The following is a 25463-nucleotide window of genomic DNA, read 5'->3' as shown; positions in this document are numbered from 1 at the left end:
TTAGGTTAGGTTAGAATGTGCGTCCCCAATGTTTCCTTGCTGGAATCAGAGACGAGCCGCCATCTTGGAACCATAGGTAACATTAACCAATTTGAGTAATTAAAAAAATAAAAAATGCTTACAGACTTTACTTTATTTAACTTTTTAATTTATATCAGACAAATAACAATAAACTCCATGTAAGCAAAAAGAAAATAATAATGTGATTATAACAGAAACAAATATTTAATTTAATTGGAAATCTACTGCTGTTTATTTGATCTTGATAATTTGAATCCAAGGTTCACAATTAGTGGCCTTTATAACTTTTCATGACAACTTTTGGATCTTGTTTTCATACTACATGTGCAAAGTTTTGAAATATATAAAATATTTTTTATAGATCACCTTGAAATTGTTGTACCAGTCATGGGTTTATTAAAATATTTTGTTGTCAGCATTTGATTATCCTCAACTTATTCATTAGATTAGAATGATTTAGAATGTATTTGATTTTAAGTTATCTCAAATATCTTGATCTCAGATATGTTCCAAATCATTCTAGTCTGCTAATTGTTATGACTATATTAATACTACTAAGTTTTATACAAGATAAAACTTAGTAGTATTAATGGAATAAAACAAAAATAATAGGTTTTTTGATTTTTAAATAAAATAATTATAAAGTAATACAGTATTTTTTACAGATGTGGTTAATATCAAATTTATTTCTATGCTTTGATCAATCTTTTATTGAGTTTTATATTCTTGTAAACAACTCATGTTGTATATTTTGTCTTCTTGTCAGATATCTAGATATATGTTTTGTTTGTACTTGTTCTTAAATTGAAAGCGTTATCTAACTATAATCTGATAATTTGTTAGTCTAATGAAAGTTGTTCTTGTATAATATGGTATACATATTTTTGTAATTATCTTATTAATTTTCTGTTCCTATTTAAGAGAATTTTTAAAATAATGATTTAATGCAATAAAAATGCACATTTTCTATTTTAACACTAAGCTTTGACCTTTATGTTTATATAGTAGTTACTCTTAATCTTTATTTCCACATTATGGTGTTATAATGTATTTGTGTTTTGAAATTGTACATAATTGCTTTATTATTCATTCAAAACAACAGAAGATTGTAAATAAATTTACTGTTTTAACAACTAATTATAATGAAAATTGATAAGTAAACTAGCATATTTTAGAAAATAATTTAACAATGTTGTGGTGATGTCAGAGAAATTTTAAGTAATGTTTTGCAACAACACAAAAATTATATAAGATAATTCAATCAATGATGAAATATTTATTGATGTAGAAATCTGTTAACAAATTTTTTTCTAGAAATCCAAAAATAGTAAAAAATTACTACAGAGATATTTATCACCATTGTTATTGTTCTTGATGATGATGATCATAAATCTCATTATGGTTGAAAATGGCAGTTACATAGTCTATTTATATAAAATTAGTTTGGGAAGAAGTAGACTAATGTGACAAATCTGTTAAAAAGTAGTAAAAATCATTTATTATTTTAATCGTACATGTTTAATTTTCAATATAATCACTATTTAGAGTGGCACAGTTTTGCCAAATGTTCAGATATCTTCATAGTTTTTCTTTCATCCATTCTCATATGGCAGCTTTAACTTTGATATTTGATGAAAAGTGTTTGACCTTTCAATGCTTTCTTTAATTTTAGGAACAACTAGATGTCTGATAGTGCCAGATCTTGAATGTAAGGAGATTGAAGAATAAAGCTGTAGTATTTTTCCTGTTTTCTTACTACAGAATTTGTATTATCATGCAAAGAAATAATAATAATCTTTCTGGCCTGAAGGATGTTTTTTGAATATTCATGAAGTTTCTTAATAATTCACTGAATTGATTTTCTCCCTCAGCCAGATACTTTGTGTCAACAATTTTTTTTCCATCCCAAAAATTCCTCAGCATGACCCTCTGAGCAGAGAAAACTATTAACACATTGGCCAGGATGACATTAATATTTAAAAAATAAAAGAAACTAAATGTCTTTGTTATGTCTTTTAAAAAAGTAAACACACCTGTTTTATTCCTGAAGTTTGTTTACTTTTTTTAAAGAGAAAACCATTTTGAACTTCTTAATGGTCCAAGAATAAGGGTGATAATACTGATTGATTACTCTTATTTTCTGATGAAACTAATAATCAGCTGGACACTTGGAGTTACTAAATAGTGGTGCCCATGTGATTCTATTCCTACACTTTGCAGAACATTAGATATCTTATTTTTTGATCAGATCACATATATATTCAAATGACTTAAAACATTTATATGTACAGTACCTCAATAATAAATCTGGTTTGATTATTTGATTAGTAATATGATTTAGACTTGGTTTCTTATATGATTATTTATTGCTCTATATTTTAATCTATTTATTTAGCAAATCCATTTTACATAGCTAAATAAACAGTTTTCTTTCCAATTGATCTTTGAGTCATAGCAATCTCAAAACATTTTATTGTAAATGCTCAAGTTCTAGAAATTGAATGCTAATGTTTTCTAATAATAGCGAGGTTGAGGCCGAAGTTTTAAACGCAAAAATGTGTACATCGGATGTTCAACGCCGCTTTCCTGTAAGCTGAGAAGTTTGACAATGGTGTTTGGAAAGTCAGTGGAATCATGCTCGGCATTCCAAACACCATTGTCAAAACTTCTAGGCTACAGGAAAGCAGCACTGAACGTCCCACATACATGTTTTCGCGTTTAAAACTTTGGCCTCAACCTCACTAATATTTAGAAGTTAGAACTTGATGACAATGATCATAATGATAATCATCATTAGTCTTCTCCCCAGACCCTTCTGAATGGGCACTATATTGTATCCAGCTGATTTTATTGCCTTGCCTGGCTGCTGGTGAATTGCTGTCAAAATAGTGATACTCAAATTGTAAAGCTCTGTTTCTATATAGGGTTAACTAAATTTAGAAATATTCTCGAAGTTTGTAGCATAAAGGATCCAGAAGAGTTAAATATTTTAACTTTTATTGATTTCCATAGGAAATCAATAGCCAATAGAAAATGAGGACCGTTTGACATCTATATAACAATATGTGACATTAATGTATTGCTATATTAGAAGGCTTTGACATCAATTTTGATTATAAAATATTTAACTTTTGGAAAGAAACACAAGATGTAGGAATTGAGAATAAGATATTTTATAATTAACAAATACATTCAGTCCTTGACTTGCAATCATTCGTATTTATAATGGCCAAAACAAGTGCAATAAAAATTATTATTTAATTTTGAGTCCTAACAATTAGTTACACTTATTAATGGCACAGTATAATTGTTAAATGTTAAATACAATATGTAATGGATAATAAACACATTCTATATAACAATAGCTGGTAGGTTATTCATCTTTAACTATAATTCAGGTTTGAGTGATATTGAAAAAGTTAAAATGAAACCAACTTTCTGAAGAGCTCTTAGTCTGAATAATCATTTTAATTTCAATTTTATAATAAGGTTAAAGTGAATTGATAATAAATTAAATAAATAAAAATAAAATCAATTCCAAAATTTTATCACTCTCCATGTTAATCAATTCTTTAAAAATTACTTTATTATTTAACTAAAATAAAACAAAATTTCAAATTCCATTGACTTAAAAACATTCCAAATTTCATCCAGTTAAAAGGTGCTAGAATAGATGAACGCTTATATCAACTGAATGCCACTTCCAGACTGTTTTCTTTATTTAAAATAATAATAATACTGTGTTAAACTTTCAAATAGAATTCTTCTTCTTTTATTCTTTTTCAATCTTTTATTCTTCCAAATCATTTAAATTCTACTGCTTTGTATTCTGTATTTTCTACTGTTTCTTTTTGCTTGTTTCACTTCCCAATTTCACACCTCTGACAATACTTTTCTATTTTGAAATTAACTGTGTTAAAGTCTAGGTTCTTCTCTCTAAATTCATAATCCTTCTGTCATTGATATATTTTCCTCCTTTATGTCTTCTAATAACTGCACTTTTAAAAGAAGTAAGATAATGTGCATCTTTTTAACCTCCCTACATTTTTTCAATGCCATCTTCCCTAGCATGGTTAGCATCCTTTTTTCCTACAATCCTCAAAATGTTCTTTTGTCATCATGTTTACGGCTCATCTTGTTGCTCCTATATAAAATTTCTTCATTTCCCATTTCTACTAAAACTCAAATTTTCTATCAAAATAGATACTTTGAAAAATTAACATCATTTAACATGCTGATGTATTTAATTTCTAAAGTTTAAGAATTGTTTAAGCTGCCAAGTTTAAGTATATTCTGGCAATACTCCAGAATCTGGATTTTGCAACAATTTATAGAAAAGAAACATGATACTTCAGTGAAATAAATAATTGTAAACAATTCATACAAAGTAATTGTTTTAATGATAAAAAAATTAATTTAAATGAAATCTTTGTTTTATACAAAAAGTTTAAATATTTTTATAAATCAAATTTTAGCTTCCAGTTATCTTATGATACATAAATAAATAGGCATGTATCAGTTGTATTGACAACTTATTATTTGGAGAACATGGCTTAAAATCGGTGAATTTATTTCTTACACTAACGCCAACCCATACAACCTCATTATAAACCTTTAAAAGGAGAGTGACTCTCAAGCACACTTTTTGGGCATCTTTATTTTATAGAGGCAGTGCTATTAAGACTAGTATTTTTTAGAAAACTGACAACCTGTTGTTCATTACTTGGGCCTCTCAAGATTCCTTGCACTGTAAACTGGAAGTCTTTAGGGTACACACACTGTCAAGATGTCCATGATAGGATGCAATAATTCAAGTACAGTAAACATATCCAAAATGGAACCTGAATTAAATGGAAACCTGCTTAAATTGGAAAAAAGTTCGTTGGAATAAAGCAGTTTTTTATGTTTAAAAAAAACTGTTTAAAACAAAAATTTGCCGAACTAGAAAAAATATTCAGTATCACGCAATTCTGGTTTTTGCAGTTTTTACTGTACATCGAATCTCTTTTAAAATGTTTTGGACTTAAACTTAGCATTATTCAGGCTCTTGTGGATAAGTTTTGGTTGAAAGTAAACAAAAACATGAATGATTCTATAAAATCAAACTATATGAATTTGCAGGACTCCTCCATCACATCTATAAGAAGACTGGTAATCTACCAGATGAAAGATCTTATACCAAAAGGAATCCAACAATCTACAAGCTTTTACATAACAATAAGAATCCCCCAACCCTAACAATGTTCTGGGGTATCCATAACTTTCCAGAATTCTGTCACACGAGGGCATATGTCTTGGCAGCTATTAAGATACTGTTAGTTGTGTAGATCTGCAATTTTTAGTTTTTAATTGACGACGTTCCTTATAAAACCAGTTCAGGTAGATATTGTGCAGTGGTTGGCTGCCATAACAGCCAAAGAGCTCTTTATAAGTGATTTGAAGCTGTATGCTATGTACATGAAAACAAGATGCATCAAGATTGTCTATGTATTCAATCATTCCAGTTACATTTATTTATACATGATGAAAATTTAAGAAGAGAATGGGTAATCAGCTATGCATGTACTGTACATCCAGCTAGTTAACTAACTGCCATCATTAGACACACAAGTCTATACAGAATGACCCTATCTGCAAGTGATGCTGTATATTTGTCTTAAGGATACAAATGTTTTGTGACAATTTTTTAATTAGAATTTCACCTACTTTACTATTTGAAAAATAATTACAAGAGTCAAGACTCCTATAATTAAGCATTTCTTCATAATCATAGACTTTTAAAATAAGATATTCAAATATAACTGGATATTCCGAAGGTGGCCATTCTCTCATGTCATTATTCCATGATTTTATAGTACTAATTAGTGAAAATGGCCATCCATCTGAAAATAAATACAAGTTTGTAGAAGAAACTATTCAAAAATCTGAACATTTTGCATTAGACTTAATTCTATGACATTCTGTGAATGTTTTGGACTACTTTATGAATTAAATGGCAATATAAATATATCCTGATAGATAATGGAATATTAGTAAAATTTTAGAATAAATTTTGCCAATTATTTTCTAGAAACAAAAAATAAAATAAAATAGGATTTAAGTTTCCTTAAATTTACTTTAAAATTTTTTTAAATTCTCCACCATGCATGTAACATGCTTTTTTCTTTACTCTAGAAAAAATTTAAACTTGTGTAAAAACGGTCAAAAATGCTCTCTTTATAATTTAAAACATCAAACACTTATCAATTACTAAAAAAGTGGTCATTATGAACGAATTTCTATGAGTTATTTCAGAATCAATTATATTCTCAATTGTATAGTTCCTCAGTTCCATTGTGATTGCAGTATCTTAATGGTGGCGTGATTGTGGTGCTACAGTACAGGAAAATACACGAACCTTCCCTAGAAACTTGTGGATATGCTGTTCCTCTTAACGATGAGAGATATGCACGTGGCCTCAACTATATAGAGATCTTTAGAAGCAAGACTGAAGGAGCATAAGTACAACATTCAGAAGTCTGACCCAGTTAAGGCCTTCACCACTACACTCTTTATTCACCAACTCATTCACACATGTACAATGTTCCATCATCTTCTTGCATTCATACCCCTTAGTGGGGCTCTTGAGAGCACTCACTCCAGGGGCACGGATGGCAATTAGCTTTCCCTTGCTTTGTTTCAACTGTCAGCAATTAGCTGCTTTTTAACGTTGTATTTTAATTCTTTTTTCTGTCTTCTTTTTCAGTCTAAATTTAGTTAGTCCTAATTGTAAGTTAGATTAGGGACTCTTAGCTTGGTTTCCAATTAGGATATGATAGGTTAGGTTAAATTAGATTAGGGTTTGTAGCTTTAGTCGTCTGGTTAGGTTTGTCCTAAGTTATGGTAGGTTAGTTTAGTTAGTGAGTAAGTTAATGTTTGAAAAAAATAATAAAAATAAAAATAAAATTAAAAAAAAAATAAAAAATTTGCAGTTTTGCTCATTTGTCTCTGTCGGTCTGTTCGTCTCATCTAGTTTGTCATGTGATTGTTTGCTTTTCGTGCTGTCTGTCTAGCTGTTAAGTAGTATTAAAATTTGTGATCGTGTTCAGCTTTATTAGTATTAAGTAGATATAAGTCTTCCTACTAACAACCACTTGGCACTAACTTCTACACTTAGCTATTCATGGCAGCACTCAATTATTGGTGTTCACTACGCTCAGGTTTTCTTTTAGGCCCTTCGGGGGACTACAGCCTTGCAGCCTACAAACTGCACACCATCAATATATTGGGTTGTTCGGAAAGTTCGTAGCAATTTTTGATAGCCGACAGTTGAGACACCGATTGACGCAAAAATGATTAGAATTGTACAAACCAATGAATATTACGATAAATGACCTTGAGACGCGTCCGTTACAAAAAAACCGTTAAGATTATTCAAATGGCGTGTAATTTGGCTCATTGCAAAAATGGATGCGAACAACGTGCATTATCGACACTTGTTTCTTTTCTTTTTTCGTAAACGCAAAAATGCTGTACAAACAGCAAAAAAGATATGTGATGTTTATGGTGGGAGTGCTGTATCAGAATCAACTGTTCGAAAGTGGTTTGCAAAATTTAAAACGGGTAATTTCAGCCTTGAAGATGCTCCTCGCTCAGGAAGACCTCCTGTTATTGAAGAGGACCAGATCAAAGCATTATTGGATGAAAACCCTCATTACACAACTCGAGAGATTGCAGACATAGTGAAGTCATCAAACAGTACTGTATTTCAACATCTAAAGAAGCTCGGATACGTGAATTGTTATGACATTTGGATACCTCACGACTTAACAGAAAAAAACTTACTGGATCGCATCTCCATTTGTGATTCTCTTGAAAGACGAAATGAAAATGACCCTTTTCTGAAGCGTTTAGTGACAGGTGATGAAAAGTGGATCATTTATAACAACATCAGCCGAAAACGATCGTGGGGTAAGAAAAATGAATCACCATTAAAAACTCCAAAGGCCGGTCTTCATCCAAAGAAGGTCATGCTCACTGTCTGGTGGGATTGGAAAGGAATCCTGTACTATGAGCTGCTTCCACAGAATCAAACAATTGATTCTGATAAGTATTGTTCCCAATTGGATAAGCTGAACATGGCAATTAAAGAAAAACGTCCGGAACTGGCCAATAGAAAAGGCATTGTGTTTCACCAAGATAATGCCAGACCTCACACGTCTTTACGAACACGCCAAAAATTATTGGAACTAGGCTGGGATGTTTTACCCCACCCCCGTTACTCACCCGACCTTGCCCCGTCAGACTACCATTTGTTCCGTTCTCTACAAAATTCCCTTCATGATAAAAACTTTGATACTTTGGAAGCTTGCAAAAACCACGTGGATCAGTTTTTCGCGGAAAAAACTGGAAAGTTCTACGAAGAGGGTATCATGAAGCTGCCCCATAGATGGCAACACGTCATTAAAAACAATGGCGCATACATAATGGAATAAAAGTATATTTTTAGTATTAAAACAATTTCTTTTATTTCTCTTAAAAATCGCTACGAACTTTCCGAACAACCCAATAGTTGGTACTGTAGCCATATGTATATCGTTCAGAGGGATCGTATCTTTCTCTATTGTCTATCTCCTCTCTCTCCTTCTTCCCCTCCCCTTTCCCTTACCCTCTTTCTGCTGGCTAAATATTTCATGTACGGCTGATGTCTTTCTTTTATGCATGTATGTATGTACACTCTTCATTTTCATTTTATATTTTTATTTTTGTTATTTATTTCTTCATTTATGTGGATTAGCCAACTAGAGGGAATCAATGCCATGTCTGGATAATCGAGGGTTCTGTAGAATGTGGGTGCTGGTGGTGGAGGCACAGATACAAGCATATTTCCATAAAACTATTTATTTAAACTAAAAGTTGCTTACAACAATGGATGGCAGAGAGTCCAAGTTTATCAAGGCAGGTCCAAAAGTTCGTTCACCAAGTGGGTATAATCTGGCATGAAGTATCATTAGAGTTGTTGGTGTAGCAGCTGTAGCCTCAGGGTGGTGGCAGGACATCTTTTGCTGGATTGAATGTGATGGAGATGCATGATTTTGATAAGGCAGTCTACAGTCTTCGACGAGGGGCAATGTCAATTTTGCCCTGATGGCACGGTACTCACCAAAGACACAAATAAAAGGAACTCCCATCATATACTGACACTGTGTGTGCACTGCATTCTCTTTCCTATGCTTGGCATTGTGTCCTACTGGCTGCGTCTCCCAGGGCATCATGTCCTTGAAGTCCGGGGGATTAAATAAGTTTTTGCCTTCAATTTCCCACTCTAATTGGTTACTCTCCCTTGTCCTCACTTTCCAAATGGTTGTTCACATGTCACTAAGCATAACAAGATTCCAACTTGGATTGCAGGAGAGATCAAACTCAAAATGAATTTAATCTCCCAACCAGAGATGGTCGATCTTAGAACTACATTCTTTGTATTGTGTACGACTTCATGTTGCTTCTTTCAATAAACAAAAAATCATGTCTATCTGCAAACATTTTTCTTTTCTTTCTAAATCTAATAAATTTTTTGCAAATTTGGTGATGGTACGGACCTGTCCAGGACCTCACATTTATATTTGTATTTATCATATTTTATTTTTAATCTTTTATTTTAATTTAAATTAACCTGTATTTACTGTTCCAAAGATTTTGTTGTATTCTATTCTTTTGTTTTATTCAGTTCTGTATTTTACCTGAAGATGGTTGTTAAAAAAGACCAAAAACATTTATAATTAAATTTGTTTTGCTGCAAATAAAAGTTTTTTTGTTAATTTTGAATACACAATTAAATCAATTATGAATAAAATTACACGTTCAGTAAAATTTTATAGCTTTCTAAACTATTATTATTGAATTTATTTTTATATATACAATTGTTTATAACATGTTTGAGGTTGACTGTATTAGCCTAGTTTTCCTCATCCTATAGTTAAATCACTGGTTTATAGTAGTCATATAAAAATAGGCCTACATGACTACTATAGTAAGGTTACCATATATTTTTGGCAAATCTGTGGACATGTGTTAATTGTCACATTTTAGGGTACACAGCAGCAGCCTACATGTATAGGTATTGTCAAGTGGGTACTGTCTGTACATATGCATGACCATGGTCTGTATCATGACTGAAACCTAAACATTTTAATTTTGATTGAGCTCATTTGCTTCAATAAAATAGCTCTCCTTTAATAAGGTTTATAACTATTTACTTTTGGTGCTTTTTCAGCTATATTTTTTGTCCTCATTAAAAATTTGACTCCTTTGACATTTCCTCAAAAAATTGGTTACTTTATAAAAAAAATTACCCGGCAACGTGAAGACATTGGACATGTCCTCTGGCAGAAAAACTGTGAGCAAAGACAATATTACAATAACCATAAAGAAACAAAAAAATGGACAAATAGACACAAGACTCCTTTCTGGGGACAAAAATGGAACTGTCCCCAGAAATCAGGGATGGATGGTCACCCTAAGTATTGACCACTGAACTGTATGTCATCATGATAAGTCTTGATGTAATAACACAATCATTAACCAAAAAACAATTGATATCCAAACAAAAACATCTGAAATGTAAAAAATTTGTGCCAAGTAAAAAATTATGACAATTTAGATGACAAATATTTTTCTTAGAAGTGTTTTTTTTTTTGGTAAAGATAAGCTTGACACTTTAAAGTGAAATGTAGGAAACAATAATAAAGATCTTGTGAGTACTGTTTCAAAGCATTAAGCTTACCTTTACCAAAGAAAAACTGCCAAGAAAAGAAAATTTGACTGTCATCTAAATTGTCATCATTTTTTACTTGGTGCAAGTTTTTTACATCTCAGATGTTTTTGTTTGGATAAAATATATATAGATGATGTAATGATTATTTTGGAATACCAAACTGAAAATTGATGAGTTCATTAGATGATCAGCAAAAACTGCTGTGGATTATAGAAACACCAATGTTTGCTTGAATGATCATTGGTGTTTCTATATATACTCATTGGGCTGTAAGATGTTTATTATATATATGCTATGGATTAAAAATAAAACTAGTTTAGTTCATAACTTTGGACTGTTGCAAAAGCTAAGCAGTTTTTTAACACATTAATTATTATAAATATATAATAGTAATTTTTGTAAGGGTAATGACAACTATACAATACTTAAAAACTGGATTTAATCAAGTATAAATAATGAAATGATACCAGTAATATCCAGCAAATCATATACTTTACCAAATAATAACAAAAAACAAATGTTTTCAACAGTTTTTAAATCATCATCATGTTAAAAAAAAGCTTTATCTCACACAAACTTTGCAACATCACACCAACAGATGAAAAGTAGGCCCTACATCAAACTATGTGCCTTCCTATCTCTGTATCCATCAATTAAAATTGAATCCTGTTTTTGCAAACTGCTTGATTTTCTTTTTAAACATGTCAGTGAGCCACACAAACATCATGCTAACATCCTTGAGATAACTGACCTAGTTTGCCATTCTTCATTTTTCCAGTAGAAAAGGTTGTTTACCTGTAAGGCCAAGTAGTTCCAATGGGTAACTCCATATCAGGCAGCATTTGTGAACTCATATGTTATTCATTGTACTCTCATTCTTTGATGACCAGATTCTTCTTTACATCTGGTATGTTGACGACATAATGATACTTTGGCATCTAAAAACTAACTTACCTGTTTTCTAGATTGCATGAACAACAACAGATATGGCCTCTACTTCCAAGTTGAGCAGGAAAGTCACCACACTGCTCATTTTCTTGATATCCATTTAGCTATTTGCAAAGGCTACATGTTAACCAGAATGTATAGAAAACCTTTTTATCAATTTTTATACTAGTGAAGTCAAGGAACCCATCCATACCTTTAAAATCGCTTCCTTTAGGGACCTAATCAACAGGGCATACATACACTCTTCTAACATTCATGAAAGAAAAAAAAAACTCAGCTACATCATGCAGATTGCCAAGAAACACAGCTACCCTTCCAACATTATTAAGGGATCTAATCAACAAATACTGTATTTACTCACATATAAGACGACCTCGCATATGGGACGAGATGTGATTTTAAAGATCAAAATAAAGAAAATTAGATTTATTAATACAATTCTAATTTTATTTCATTTAACACAAATAAATTATCAAATGCACATAAATGCACACATTGTTCTGCAAAAAATTGTCTCAGCTTTACATGAACGTAATTTGTTCGTGTAAACCTGGGAACCTTTTTTGCCAATTCTTAACAGTTGAATCCACTCTCCGGCGATTACACTTATGAGTTTCTCTGAATTCTGATTTCTGAATAATCATCTGTTTTCATGTGGGAATGGATTAAAACTTATATTGGGCTCCTGTGTGATTTTGGAATTTCAATCTGGAATTCAATTCAAAAGCTTTGTTCTTCCTATTGCTATTCATCTTTACTCCTGACAATATACAAGAACGATTCAAACAACCCAGATAAAATACTTTTGTTTTTAAATACAAGAGGATAAGTATCTGGTAAAACATGCGAATACACGGTTGAAAAAAATTATTTGCAAAAACACAAAGAATCTTTTGCTTGCGTGTATAGGACGACCTAGGAATTTGAAACTGTAAATAAATAAAAACCTCATCTTATATGCGAGTAAATATGGTATGTATCACTGGCCACTTCCACCAACAATGAGAACAAGGGTTACAAGATTATTAGATACAACCAACATCTTGTTAGAATATACAAATAAATGGCCAGAGTCAACAACATAAAGATTGCATTTAGAAAGAATGCATCTATATAATCTCATAAACACAAAAGATCCCACACCCCTTGAAGTGGGTTCCTGTTCATGGTGATGGGACCTCCCAGAGATGGTTTAGTAACTCTTCTTTATCATCTCTGGGATCTAAATGCCCGCCCATGTGTTTGCTATGCATGGTGACCCATATGCCGGAAAGGGAGATCCTAGTAGTTGAGGAGCAACGTAATGTTCCTGACATTGTTTTGGATAAGTGGGAGGCTCAAATCAGGCTCCATTTGAGTCAATCAGCTGGTCATTGACTCAAATGAATCCTTATGGGACTCGTTAACTTGGCCTTGGCTCGGATTCAATTCATTGATGCAGACTGGACAGACATGTCTCTGCTTGACAGCCTTGTCATGTCAGATAAGATATGCTTTTCTTGATTGCATTGTGAGGGTATAGCTCCTGAGAAACTCTGTGTAGGAGAGTTCCCCCATGTGTTCACATTCCCTCGTTGGGCCCCATGGTGGGTGGGGTCGCTAGGAGCTGAATAATTATTTCTTAATCACGGATTCAATAAACATAAAAGGTCCAGACAAGTCAACAACAACAAATGAAAAGATTTCCGGTCAGCCAGCCTACTTAGTAGTGCATCAATTGGAGAAAAACCTCTGTCTAAGGCTTTTCCTTTCCTGATTCAAAAATTATTTGGAATCAACCATTGGGCATCTGAAAAAATTACAGAAATTGAGGTCAGAGATCCTGCTTATAGAAACAACCTCCTCTCAACAATCAGCGAAGCTTTTGGCAATGAAGACTCTGGGAGATATGGGAATTACAGTCACACCACATGGAAGTTTAAACTCATCACGTGGTGTGATATCTGAGCTAAATCTGATGTCTGAAGACGAATCAGATATTCAAATTGGACTATCGGATTACGGTGTCAGTGCAGTTTGATGCATCTCTATTCATTGAGATGGCAAATTGATACCAACTAAGCAACTACTTTTGACTTTTAATATACCAACAATGCTATCTTCTGTTGCAGCAGGATATCTCCATTGTCCAGTTTGCCTGTACATTCCAAATCCTCTGCGTTGCTTCAAATGCCAGAGGTTTGGACATTCACAAGCATCCTGCTGAGGGAAAAGTGTATGCATACAGTGTAGAATTGAAAGTCACGAGAGTACTGAGTAGGGTTTCTCATTTCCCAGTCTTTAGCTTGTCCTGGGATTCCAGGAAAAAAGTGATCTGTTTCCCAGGATATAATTAATTGTTTTTAAGATATAAAATAAATCTTAAAATCGAATGAAATAATTACTTTTCATTTTTAAGTAACTTAATATGTCCTGCAGTTTCCAAAATAAGAATAATAATGCTGTGTGAAATATGTATAAAAAATTATTTTTGAGTTACGTAGAAATTTTCACAAATAGAAAAAGTTTAGAAATTTTCACAAATAGAAAAAGTTTATTAAAGTTTGTTGGAAACTGCTTACAACGAAAATGCCTTTGAGTTGAGTTGAAAATTTAAAGAAAAAAATGAACTTAGATCAAACTTCTAACTTAGAAGGTAATTTTCGTTATTTAAATAAAACACAATACAAAATATTATTGTAAATTTTTATAATAAGATTTTAAAAAGCAAAGATGGTCAATACTCTGACACTCAATTTGATTCTTATTTTACTAAAGAAAAGTCCTGCTACCGAGAATGCTTTTCTCGATTCAATTGATGTGGATGGAATCATCTTTAATGCATTTAAGAGAAGACGGATGTTATGTGTTTTTTCACCCGTAGCCTGGAAGATTTCTAGTTTGTTTTTGAGATGTGTTACAGTATTTCTTTTGCTATCTAGTATTCTTGATTTGTCTACCTCATCTGCTTTAATAGTGGCATCAAGCTTACAGCCCAATAATTCGACAGTTTGTTTGACTTTAATAATCGGGTTTATGAAGAAAAACTTCATACTTGCAGACTTCATACTCATTTGTATCCTTGCCCAATTTGCACAACCTGATGTTATGCAGTTATTGAAGCTACTGGGCATGGTTAAAAATTAAGACAGCATAAACACAATTATTTCAGATATTACAGGTTCTGACAAGTAAAGAATTTTCAGAGTCCTGTCACAAATAGGCTACCTATTGATTGTTGACACTGTGACATGCCATTGTGAGATAAGCAGGGGGTCAGGGGTTAATCCTTCCTGACCACTTAATCTGCACTGGCTGGTGAAGTCTGATCTCAGAGTCTTGGATGGATAGGAGGGCAAAATGAGTGGGGGGTGCATCAGTAAGTCGACAGGTGTCCTTAGATTGACAGGAGACAGGTCTTAACAACATTAACATTTATTCTATAACTAAAGGTAGCAGTTAAATACAGGTTAAATATAGGTACAAATACTCCTATTTAGGTACTAATACTTCTATCTAGTTCACAAAACACGTGCTCGTCCTATTTCCCAAGTTCTAATGGTTTGCTCGCAGAGAGAGTTTACAAGTTTCTAGCCTCCTAAATACCTCTCTTACGCATAGCAGAGAGTTGATTCGACAAACTTCATTGTAAGGAAGGGTCATTGTTGTGGATGTTCATCCAATGGGTGTCTTCTCCTCTTCTTGGGTCCAGTTCAATGTATGGAGGTTCAGATATAACTTCCCATTGAATTGCTCTCTTCGAGTTTTGGCAACTCTCACTTTTATCTCCTTGTCGTGAGAAAGGGAGTCACATGACCGTCAAATGTTGACAAAAAAGCATTGAGTTGGCACTTACATGTCAATTTTTCCATCAGATTCTTATCAAAACGGTGGTGATGATCTAATTTCTCACCCAGAGTGTTCTTCCGTCGGATTTGTTTCAATTTCCAACAAATTTGAAGTTCTGTCAAATGCAGAACTTTGCGGATTTCACACCATAATAAGCAAAAATTTAAAAAACTAATAAGCAGGTTTAAAATTAATAAATACAAATGTATTCTGACAGTTTATGAGTTAATAATCATACTTTCTATTTGCAAAATTTCCTCAACTTTAACACAAAATAAGAAAAAAAGTGAACTTTTAACAAATTTGCAGGATTTCCTGAATTAAAAAACAGCCAGGTTTCCAGGATCCCGTTGGAGAAACCCTAGTATTGAGTATACAGGTACAGTACTTCATGCTGTGTGAATTGCAAAGACACTCATCTTGCTTTTTCCCAGAAATGTCCTGCATGGTAACAAGAGAGATTCAATGGATGAAAACTGTTTCATTGTCTTCTTGTTGGCTTTGTAGATTTCCAACTTTTCAAGATGATTAAGGTGGATCTTGTGGTTAGTTGGATGTAGGAAACTGGCTTTCAGAAGTAAGACATGAATGTCATTTTCAGAAGAAAATGTTGTAAGTGCTCTATTTGTTCAGCCATTTTTTACATCATTATTGTGTTCTTTTTAAGGCAGAGATTTAACAAATGAGCAGTTATTTTATATTATATTCATAATTTTGGACAAATCTGCTATCTATTACAGGAATTGAACACATGCTTTATCTGTGGGGTGATTTAGTTTGGTTTGTTGGAGTTTGGTGCAAGAGCCATACAGGCTTATATACTGCACCATGAACATATGGTATAGTTTGTACAGTACATGAAGTAAGTAAATGAATAAATAAGTATATGTACAAAATGTAATGATTTAACTATCAGAACAACAGTGACAAAATATTCCGGGAACTATACCACAATAAATAAATAAATGAGTGATCAAATCTCTTTGTAACAATTAACAACTTTCTGAAAAATCAGTAGCTTGTCAAGATTTGGCTTTAAACAATATGTTGAGTTTAGGAATGTGGAGTTTCCTATTTGATTGGCCACATAAACGAGGATAAATTTCACTTTAGGATACTCTTATCATATTTTTGTGGATTGTCCAGCATGTTGGTCTATCCAGGGAGAACATGAAATCAGATATTTCCATATGATGAAAACCAGCATGCCAGTTTATCCTGGGGAATGCCGATTTAAGTGAGGGTATACAGCCCTCTCTAAAAGGTGCATTAAAAAAGAATGAGTTTTGTCACATAAAAATGAACACATTTTTATTCTAAAACTTTGAAACTTTACATCAAAACCTATGATTATATATTTAGTTTTGTTTATTTTGTCCTCTTTCTAACCATGTAAAATATTCATGGAATGCCAAAAGTGCTTATTTTATTATAATTTTATTCAAAAATAAACAATAACTTTCAGAAACTTGCTGTAAATTATCTCATCTTACACCTATTAACATCTGTTTTATGTAAAATTTGAGAGAAAGGTGTTGTTTTAAGGTCAGGTAATTTGTCAGTGTCCCTCACACTGACTTACAACTACAATGGGTGATCGGTTAACAAAACTTAATCCATTCCAAGACATTGTTCATTAACCGATTATCAATTTACCATAGGTTTTTATGGAAATTTGATTAATTTGTTCTGGAAACTCCAAAAAATAAAAAATATATACTTTCTTACTAAATTTATATGTAATAATAAAAATACATATATATACACAGTCTTGCATTTTTATTGGTCATGTTTTTTCTGTTTGTGTCTGGGGCCTTAAAGAATCTGTCCAATATCGATTGCTTTTCTCTCTTCTTCAGGATTTTTCAGAAGTAATTAATAGCATTGTAATTGTAGAGATCCCTAAGCCTATTAACCTCAACCTGGTTTGGATGCCATTCTAAGACCGTTGTTCTGACATCCTTCCACTTCTTCAAAGATGTCTAATAGCAGATATCGGCATTAATCCTCTTTTCTAGAAGAAAACATATCTCACCGAGTTTCTTGGTGTTCTTCATTCAAGAGTGCTTGGCATTCTTCTGTCGTTGGATCAGTTTTAGGTTTCATTATGAGCTCTTCAATGTTCTTTATTTCTCAGATGTGATTTTTGTTACTTTTTTTAGCTGCTTGAGTCTTTTTGATTATACTGTATCTTTCTTAGATAAGATTGAACTGCGGCCTACTGTAGACCTGTTTAAGCCATACATCAGACATCATCTGCTCACTCTCTACCTTTGCTATTATATTCTCACCTTTCGAAAAAAAAAACCCAACACAAAACTTAACGAGTGCCCTCTCGACAGTCTCGTGAATACTATAAAAGAATTGTTTCTGTCAGAAAAATAAAAGGCTGGAATTACAAGGGAAAGTTTCAAAGTTTGGAGGAATACTATCCAATTAGTATATACCGGGTTGAGCATTGATGTTGACGTCTCCTGCACTCTGAAAAGTTTCGAATTGTTGCCTGAAGACAAGGGAAGACTAATCAGTATTAATTATTTTACATTGCTTCTTCTTGTTTGTTCTGTGAGGTGTTTGTTGTCTGAACATAAAAAATCTTTTGTGAAAGTGTTCATTATCCAATTTGTTCGTTAACTGTTCATCCACTGTATTAATATCAATAAGCCATTTAATTGTTTTATTGTCCTGTAAATGAAAACTCATCCTGTCAAATAGTCAGTCAAATTATAATGTTATTATTTTATTGTACTCAGAATATTTTCTTTAACATTAAAAGTTAAAGAAAACATTTTTTTAAGTACAAAAGTACTTGTTAATAAAATTTTAATTAATAAGTAGTTTTGTTAGATCTGATTAATTTTATTTTTTAGTTGTAGCATAACTGACTTGCCAGTAACCCTTGGTTTCTGGCATGCTGGTCAATCTATGAAAATATGGTATCTTGGCCATTTAAGTGAGTGGTTAAGATAAGATGGAGTTTGATTTGTATTAAAACTTCTGCAGTTTTACAGGGGAACTTCAGAGGTATCCATAAAGTGAGATTTTGTTATATATATATATATATGTATATATAAAACATGAATATTGTATATAAACACATGTATTAAATATATTCATATTTTATTTAATAGGAAAAAACCATTTTGTGAGGGCTTTCCATGGCCTCACTAGATGATACATCAGTGGAAGACGAATATCATGGAAATATTATCAACATGACATCAAATGAAGACATACATGGAAGTTCATCAATCTTGGGTATGAATCTTATGATACTTCTAAATACATTTATTAGATTGTTTATTTTTATTTTTGCAAATTACAAATTTTTATTTCGATTATCAATATTGCAATATTCCATTTTAGAAAACTAACTTCATTTGTTTTATTTATACAGAATGTCTGAAAATTCTGGAATCTTAGCAAGAAATTTATTTTCAAACAATATGCAGCATATATTTCCAAAAAAATTCTCAACTGGTTTCTCTCTGACAGTTAGATCTTACAAATGAAATGCTGCTGTCTATTCACCAGAGCATTTATCAAAATCAGGGTCTTTGGGAAAGAGACAATGCATTAAGAGTCATGTTATTCTGTCAACATCTCATCACAATAACCTGACCCCCAAATGCAGTTTTAGATTAAAAGAATCATGTTATATCATGCCTGGAGATTGAAGAGAAACATATTGGGTGTATTTTTTTTGAAAATATGTACTGTGTATTGTTTGAAAATAAATGTCCTCTATTATTCTAGAATTTTTAGGTATATAATAATATGGTTTTAAAATTTAGTATTTTGTTTTGATATTCTTATTAATTTGATGGATAGTACAAATAAATGTTTTTAACAATGAATGTCTACTAGATACTGGTTAGTTTCACAAGATAACCAACTCAATGACCTAAAACCAGCAATAATAACGTTCACATTAAAACAACAAACATTTTCTTCCTTCCATCTTGAATGAACATCCTTAGGCTAATGTTCAAAATAGAACCACCCATTTTGGAACAAACAGGTTTGAATATGTAGCCATTTACTGATTGGTGGAGATGGTTCCAGTGGAGAACCCATGGAAATATGAAGGTTTAAGAGGATGGAAGCATATTTTTTGTGCATTTAGGAAAGCTTCTTTGTCTTTGAAGTTGACGGCCTGTTTGCTGTTTTAAAGTGGGTGTTCTTATTGCTGGTTTTAAGTTATTGTGTTAGTTGTCTTATAAGTTTTTTAGTTTTGACTTTTAAACTTGTATATAAATATCACTAATAGTAATGGTGATAACTTTTATTATTCTAGTAATACTTTTAGAACATGTTTCATTTTTTTTTTAAACGAATAATGAATTATTTTGTATGAATATATTTTCTACGGATAATCTTAAAATCTCTTAATGAATTCTTGTTGTTCAGTTAATTTAAAAATATTTAAAATAATAAAAAACTAACTTGTACAAATATTTTACTATTAATTTAAAATGAATGAAAATATTCAAAACTTGAAAATGTTTTTATCTTAATATGTATACACATCTTGTATATAGACACAGTTAACTCACCTTAAAACAAACACCAATAAAGCAAATTCTTGCATTGAAGCAAATGTTGCAGTTGCCGTGGCAAAATACCATTGTCATTATGATAATTTTCACATGATAAAGCAAAAATCTTATCTGAACTCATTAAACCAAACTGTAAATTACTTTTACAATGCTCAATAAATATCCCTATTTCCAATAATGGTTGTTTTTTACACTTTTTGAAGAGAACAATAAAAAGTGGTACTGTAATAAATGTTCCATTTTCAGTAGAATAGATTTTCTTTTCCTAGTAAGCAAAGACAGGTTCAACCTCTGATTTTAGAGCAATTCTAACATCTGGTTTTAGCAGACCACTCTACTGTACTCAGAAAATAGGGGAATTAAAGTTTAAGGACACCCCTTTAAATGTATTCAGTCCCATGCAAACACATGCTAGTTTTCATATTAGGAAGTGTATACAGTGATGCCAGGTTTGACTACTTTGTGCCAAATTTGGCTCCTTATTTTACTCTTTTTACATTAGAAAAAGTGGTGTCTTGGCTACCTTGATTGCGTGTGTGTGTGTGTGTGTGTGTGTGTGTGCTGCTGTTATCATAACTTAAATTCTTATGTCATACGCTGCACAATAGTGTCAGGATCAGTCAGGATGTTGCTCAATGAAAATGATGATTTCATAAATGAAAGCAGTGATGTTCAGCTGTCTAAGTCTATTTTCAAGCATCCAGCAGGTGTAATAAACACCATATGTCCATATCTGCAATTTGAAAGTGACACAGATGAATGTCTAAAGATAACATTTGTGAGTTAAAAAATGTATATATATTTTCCATTTTTTCAAACAATTTTCAACAGAAAAAGTCAATTTGTTTTCATTTCATTTTGTTTAACTACTATGATATACTGTTTCACTCCCTCACCACTTCATTTTTTTTATTTGAAAGTCATTTAGAACATTTAATTTGTTGTTGTAAATAAATTTAATTTAATTTATCTTTATTTAGTAAATTAATTCAAAATATTATAATTTAGAGATTTCAATCACCTTTTAAGCCTTATCTCCCTGCATTATACAATCCTGACCTTGACTCTGGAAAATGTTAATAAAAATTTTCAATAAAGTGAACTAACAACTATTCCCCAAGTGATTCATATTAACATAAGTTTTCTGTATATATATGTACAGAGTATTATATAAAAACATTCAGCATTTATATAGTAGATAATATACACCATACTGAGTAGAAAGATCTTTGTAAGCATGGATCAAAAACTCAACTACTGCTAAGATATTAACAGTTTTTTATGTTAGTATCATAGTCGCATGACTGACTTATTGTTGATACAACGACTTGTGAAAAGAGTATAATCTAACCAAATCTTTGCCTCAATATTTATAAGTGTTTCACATGTGTCCTCCTTCCATTTTTATTCATGCTTGGTATCTTTTTTAGAATTGCAATCTCTTGAAAATTCCAGGTTTTTGTTGGATTATTTATCTCAGAAATGATTGAGTAGTCAAAAGATTTTTATTCAGTATGATATATATCTACTATCTACTGTCTACTATATCAGGGATGGCAAACCTTTTTGTGTTTGCGTGCCATATTGTGAGCATACTTAGCTTTAAAGATGTTAATGTGCCAAAGTTTCAGACTTCGAATAATGATATTTAAAGAAATTAAATGAATATGCTTTAATTAGAATAACTGTAACAAAGCTGATTGAAAAAAAAGATGATCAGATGATAAACCGAAAGGATGATTGAAAAAGACAGAAATCGTATGATACATTTCGTGCCAGATGATTTCTCCTTACGTGCCATAGGTTTGCCACCCCTGTACTATATGAATGCTGATTAATTATTTTTAACACTCTTTATAAAATAAATAACAACCAAGCCAGATTTCTTTTGGGCTATAATTAGGCTAGATTTTAATTATTAAAATAAAGTAACTTGGACTAAAGGTAAGCATTTAGGCATCATCTTACATTAATGTTATAATAATTACATTTATTTTAGACTATCCAAATTCCTAGTCTGATTTTTGCATCTGGAAATTTATTAATATTGATTTATATTATATAATATATAATATACAGAGTCAGTTATTACCATATTGACTGCAGAAGTCCAGCATCTGCTTGCTCTTAACAGTTAAAATGAACATGAATATCATTCATTATTTTTGTGTTAATCAATATGAGATCTATTTTAAAACTCTGCCAGTTTTTTCTGTTTGATGTCTATTTCATTATCATTCTAGCTTGGGTTCCAATCTGTCAGTTGCTTACTTGTCATTTTGTAAAAAAATATTTTCTACTTTCTTTCAATGAGCTTCCATTCAAAACTTGCCTTAGGTGTTGTTCATTATCCATTCTTATTATGTGGTCATCACCATTTCCAGCCAGATGGCTGAGGCAGTTAAGGTGTTAGATTATTGCTCTAGAGAATCTATGATCAAATCCAGGTAAACAACTCCAGAAATCTCTCATAGTCAGCTAATTCTGCATATGTTAGGCCCTGTCTCTTACCATTTGGCTGCTCTACTATGGGCCTGACTAACGGGTTTAGAATAAAGTGCTCACAAAGTGGAAAGAGCCAAAAATAGAAAATAATATCAGCAACTATTTCTTAATTTTACTTTGTTACATTTGTTTGATTGCAGAATTTCTTCAGGTTGATGGTATAAAACTAAAGACAAAAACATTTATGTAAAATGAGTAATGTTTAAATATGTTATTTTATAAGTAATGTCAACATTATTGAAGGAAACATTTTTATGTAAGCTGTGAAAGTAATTTAGCTTGAATAACACCCTAAATATATTTTTCTGCAACAATTTTGTTTTGTTGCCGAAAAAAATATTTAACGTTTTGTTCAAGTTATCGAAGGAATTTGAACCTTATAGATTTAGTTACTTAATTATATATGTGCTATTGTTAATTTATAAATAATAGTTAATATTTAATGACATTTAATTAAACTTTTGGTTTTTATTTAAAACAAGCAATTTAAAATTAAATTTACTTTCTTTGAAGTTTATCCTATTTCTTAAATTAATTAATATCTATTTTATTCATTCCTGAAAGAAAATATTTATTTTCAAGTATAACAACAACATTATAATACAAAAATTTTATAAATTAAATTTTAATAAAATGGATTGTTTAATATTTTATTAATTTAATTAAAAATAGTAATGATGATGATTTATATAAATAAACTTTATACAATGACCTTTGCTTCTATATAACAAAATTAAATGTTAAAGGATATCCCTTTAGATGGCTTCTGTTTTTATTAGTAAGTTATTTTAAATTACTGAAATTTTATTATAAGTTAAATCAATCAAATCGTATAAAAACCCAATTGTTTTTACTTCTTGCTAATTAAAGCACAAATGCTTTCTGTTAAATATTTTATAACTTATTATTACATTATTAGATAAAATATTGCTCATTTATGTAAACTTTATTATAGTATCCTTCGTGGTTACTCTGTTTGTTTAGAATTTATAGATAAAAAAACTAATTATGCTAATATTAAATTACCTGCAATTTTCTAGAAAGTTATAAGAAAGTTAAATTTAATAAAAATTTAACACTTTTTTTTTTCTTTTTGTAGTATTAGGAAAGAGAAGAAAGTAATGGTATAATTAAAATTAAAATTTTAAAGTTTACTAAACAAAAACATTATTAAACTACAGTCAAATTTTGATGTAGCATCACTATTTGTGTACCTGTGAAACTGGCACTAAACTGAAGTACCTTAAACAATATGAATTGTATATAGTGATAATGTTTACACAAGACTTTGACAAATATCTACATACACATACATACAAGACTTTGACAGTTTAAAAATTACATGGTTTGATGATAACAATGTTGTTTACAAAGTAAGATTATGCCTTTATTAATTCACAGATACTAAATGATTCTCTATTTAATACAAGGGAGAAACAAAACAGTTTGACTATTTTTCCTGGCTATCATAATGCAAATACTGGTTCCAAAATTACATCAAAATGTGATAGTAGTGATCTTTCACATCTGCAAAGTTTTTCATGGGCATTTTTCACCAAACCGATTTAATTAGCTATGCTTCCATTATATCCTCATGCTACATGTTATACATCTAATCATTTAAAAATTTCAATCAAAAAAATTTTTTTTTTGTTTATCACAAGTCTCCAGAAAACTGTTGTGAAAAATTGCTACCTTATGTGTGGTACTGTAAAAGTAGGAGTTTACTATATCACAAAACATATTGCTTACTAATTTACATACATGTTGAATTTAGACGAGTAACATTCCTAAACCATAAGACAATAAACAAGGGGTTGCAGGGAGATGAGGAGAATGAGAGAAAGAGACAAGTAAGGGGAGACAATGTGAGGGTTGGACGAGTGGCATTCCTAAACCGTTAAAACAATAAACGAGGGGTTGCAGGGAGACATGACAGAATGTGAGAGGGAGACAAGTGAGGGAAGATGACAGTTGGTGACGGTGCGAAAAGGACAAAAGACGTTACGAATGGCAGAACATCATCGTGCTATCCATAAGATGGTTTGAAGATGGTTGGAAGATTTAGCTGAATGCTACAAGATTATTGTTACTACCATTTCTATCATTATTCCTACATATATTGGATAAAAATTTTGTTAGTAAAGAATTTTTGAATTGATATCAAATATACAACTTTTGGATAAGTATAAAAATTCTTCTTGTTGCTATGCACTTCATGCCATTTATTATAAACATTAAGAAGTCTGAAGTGATATTTTGAAAAGTATAGCTATTAATATATTGGAAGAAGGCCAATTTCATATCGAAAAATATTTAAAACTTTAAATCTCAATCATTATTTTCAAAATTTTGAAAATGATTTTATAAACCTGGAGGCATATGTTCAAGTCACACCTTTCATAATTCTTATTTGATGTTGACTATAAACCACCATAAAGAGTTTACTGTAAGGAACTTTCCATTGAGTTTTTGGTAGTAACAGAAACAATGATTTCATGATAAACTAGGTACAGTACTATCAGAGATAATGGTAAACTTCAGTATTTTGCATTCCTCTTAAACCTAGATATAGAAAAGAATATTTGGAGTGAAAAGCATTCTAATTGGATGTTCGACCAATAGAGCAAAATTCTCCTTATGGATAAATTTCTTTTCAGTTTAAACATGTTTAGTTGAACTGTCATCTATAAATAGAATGAGATTCAATATAATCTGCATTATATAATAAAAAATGAAAGTATAAGCTTGTTTGTAATAGAAAGTCATTTCATTAAATAGTCAGACAAAGATGATGGGGATGTCTTTAAATTTTATTGATACAAAAATAAAGTTTTAGAACTTTATGC

The 25463-nt window shown here is 31.2% G+C and overlaps 1 protein-coding gene across 4 annotated transcripts in view; it reads left to right on the top strand.

Moving 5' to 3' along the window:
* LOC136988553 (orphan steroid hormone receptor 2-like) overlaps positions 1 to 25463 on the top strand; it is a 58453-nt gene that overhangs the window by 9374 nt on the left and 23616 nt on the right. For 3 of the 4 annotated variants that reach the window (XM_067286427.1, XM_067286430.1, XM_067286429.1), the window contains exon 2: positions 18682 to 18808. In XM_067286427.1, coding sequence (XP_067142528.1) covers positions 18709 to 18808 — 100 coding nt within the window. In that variant the 5' untranslated portion in view covers positions 18682 to 18708. Of the gene's footprint in view, positions 1 to 18420; positions 18575 to 18681; positions 18809 to 25463 lie in introns of all 4 variants that reach the window. The other variant, XM_067286428.1, reaches the window with a different exon arrangement.

Source organism: Centruroides vittatus, unplaced genomic scaffold (assembly GCF_030686945.1).
Source record: "Centruroides vittatus isolate TY-2023 unplaced genomic scaffold, ASM3068694v2 scaffold_3315, whole genome shotgun sequence".
Lineage (NCBI taxonomy): Eukaryota > Metazoa > Arthropoda > Arachnida > Scorpiones > Buthidae > Centruroides > Centruroides vittatus.
The sequence above is the reverse complement of the archived record's forward strand: the minus strand, read 5'-3'. Positions and strand labels throughout refer to the sequence as shown.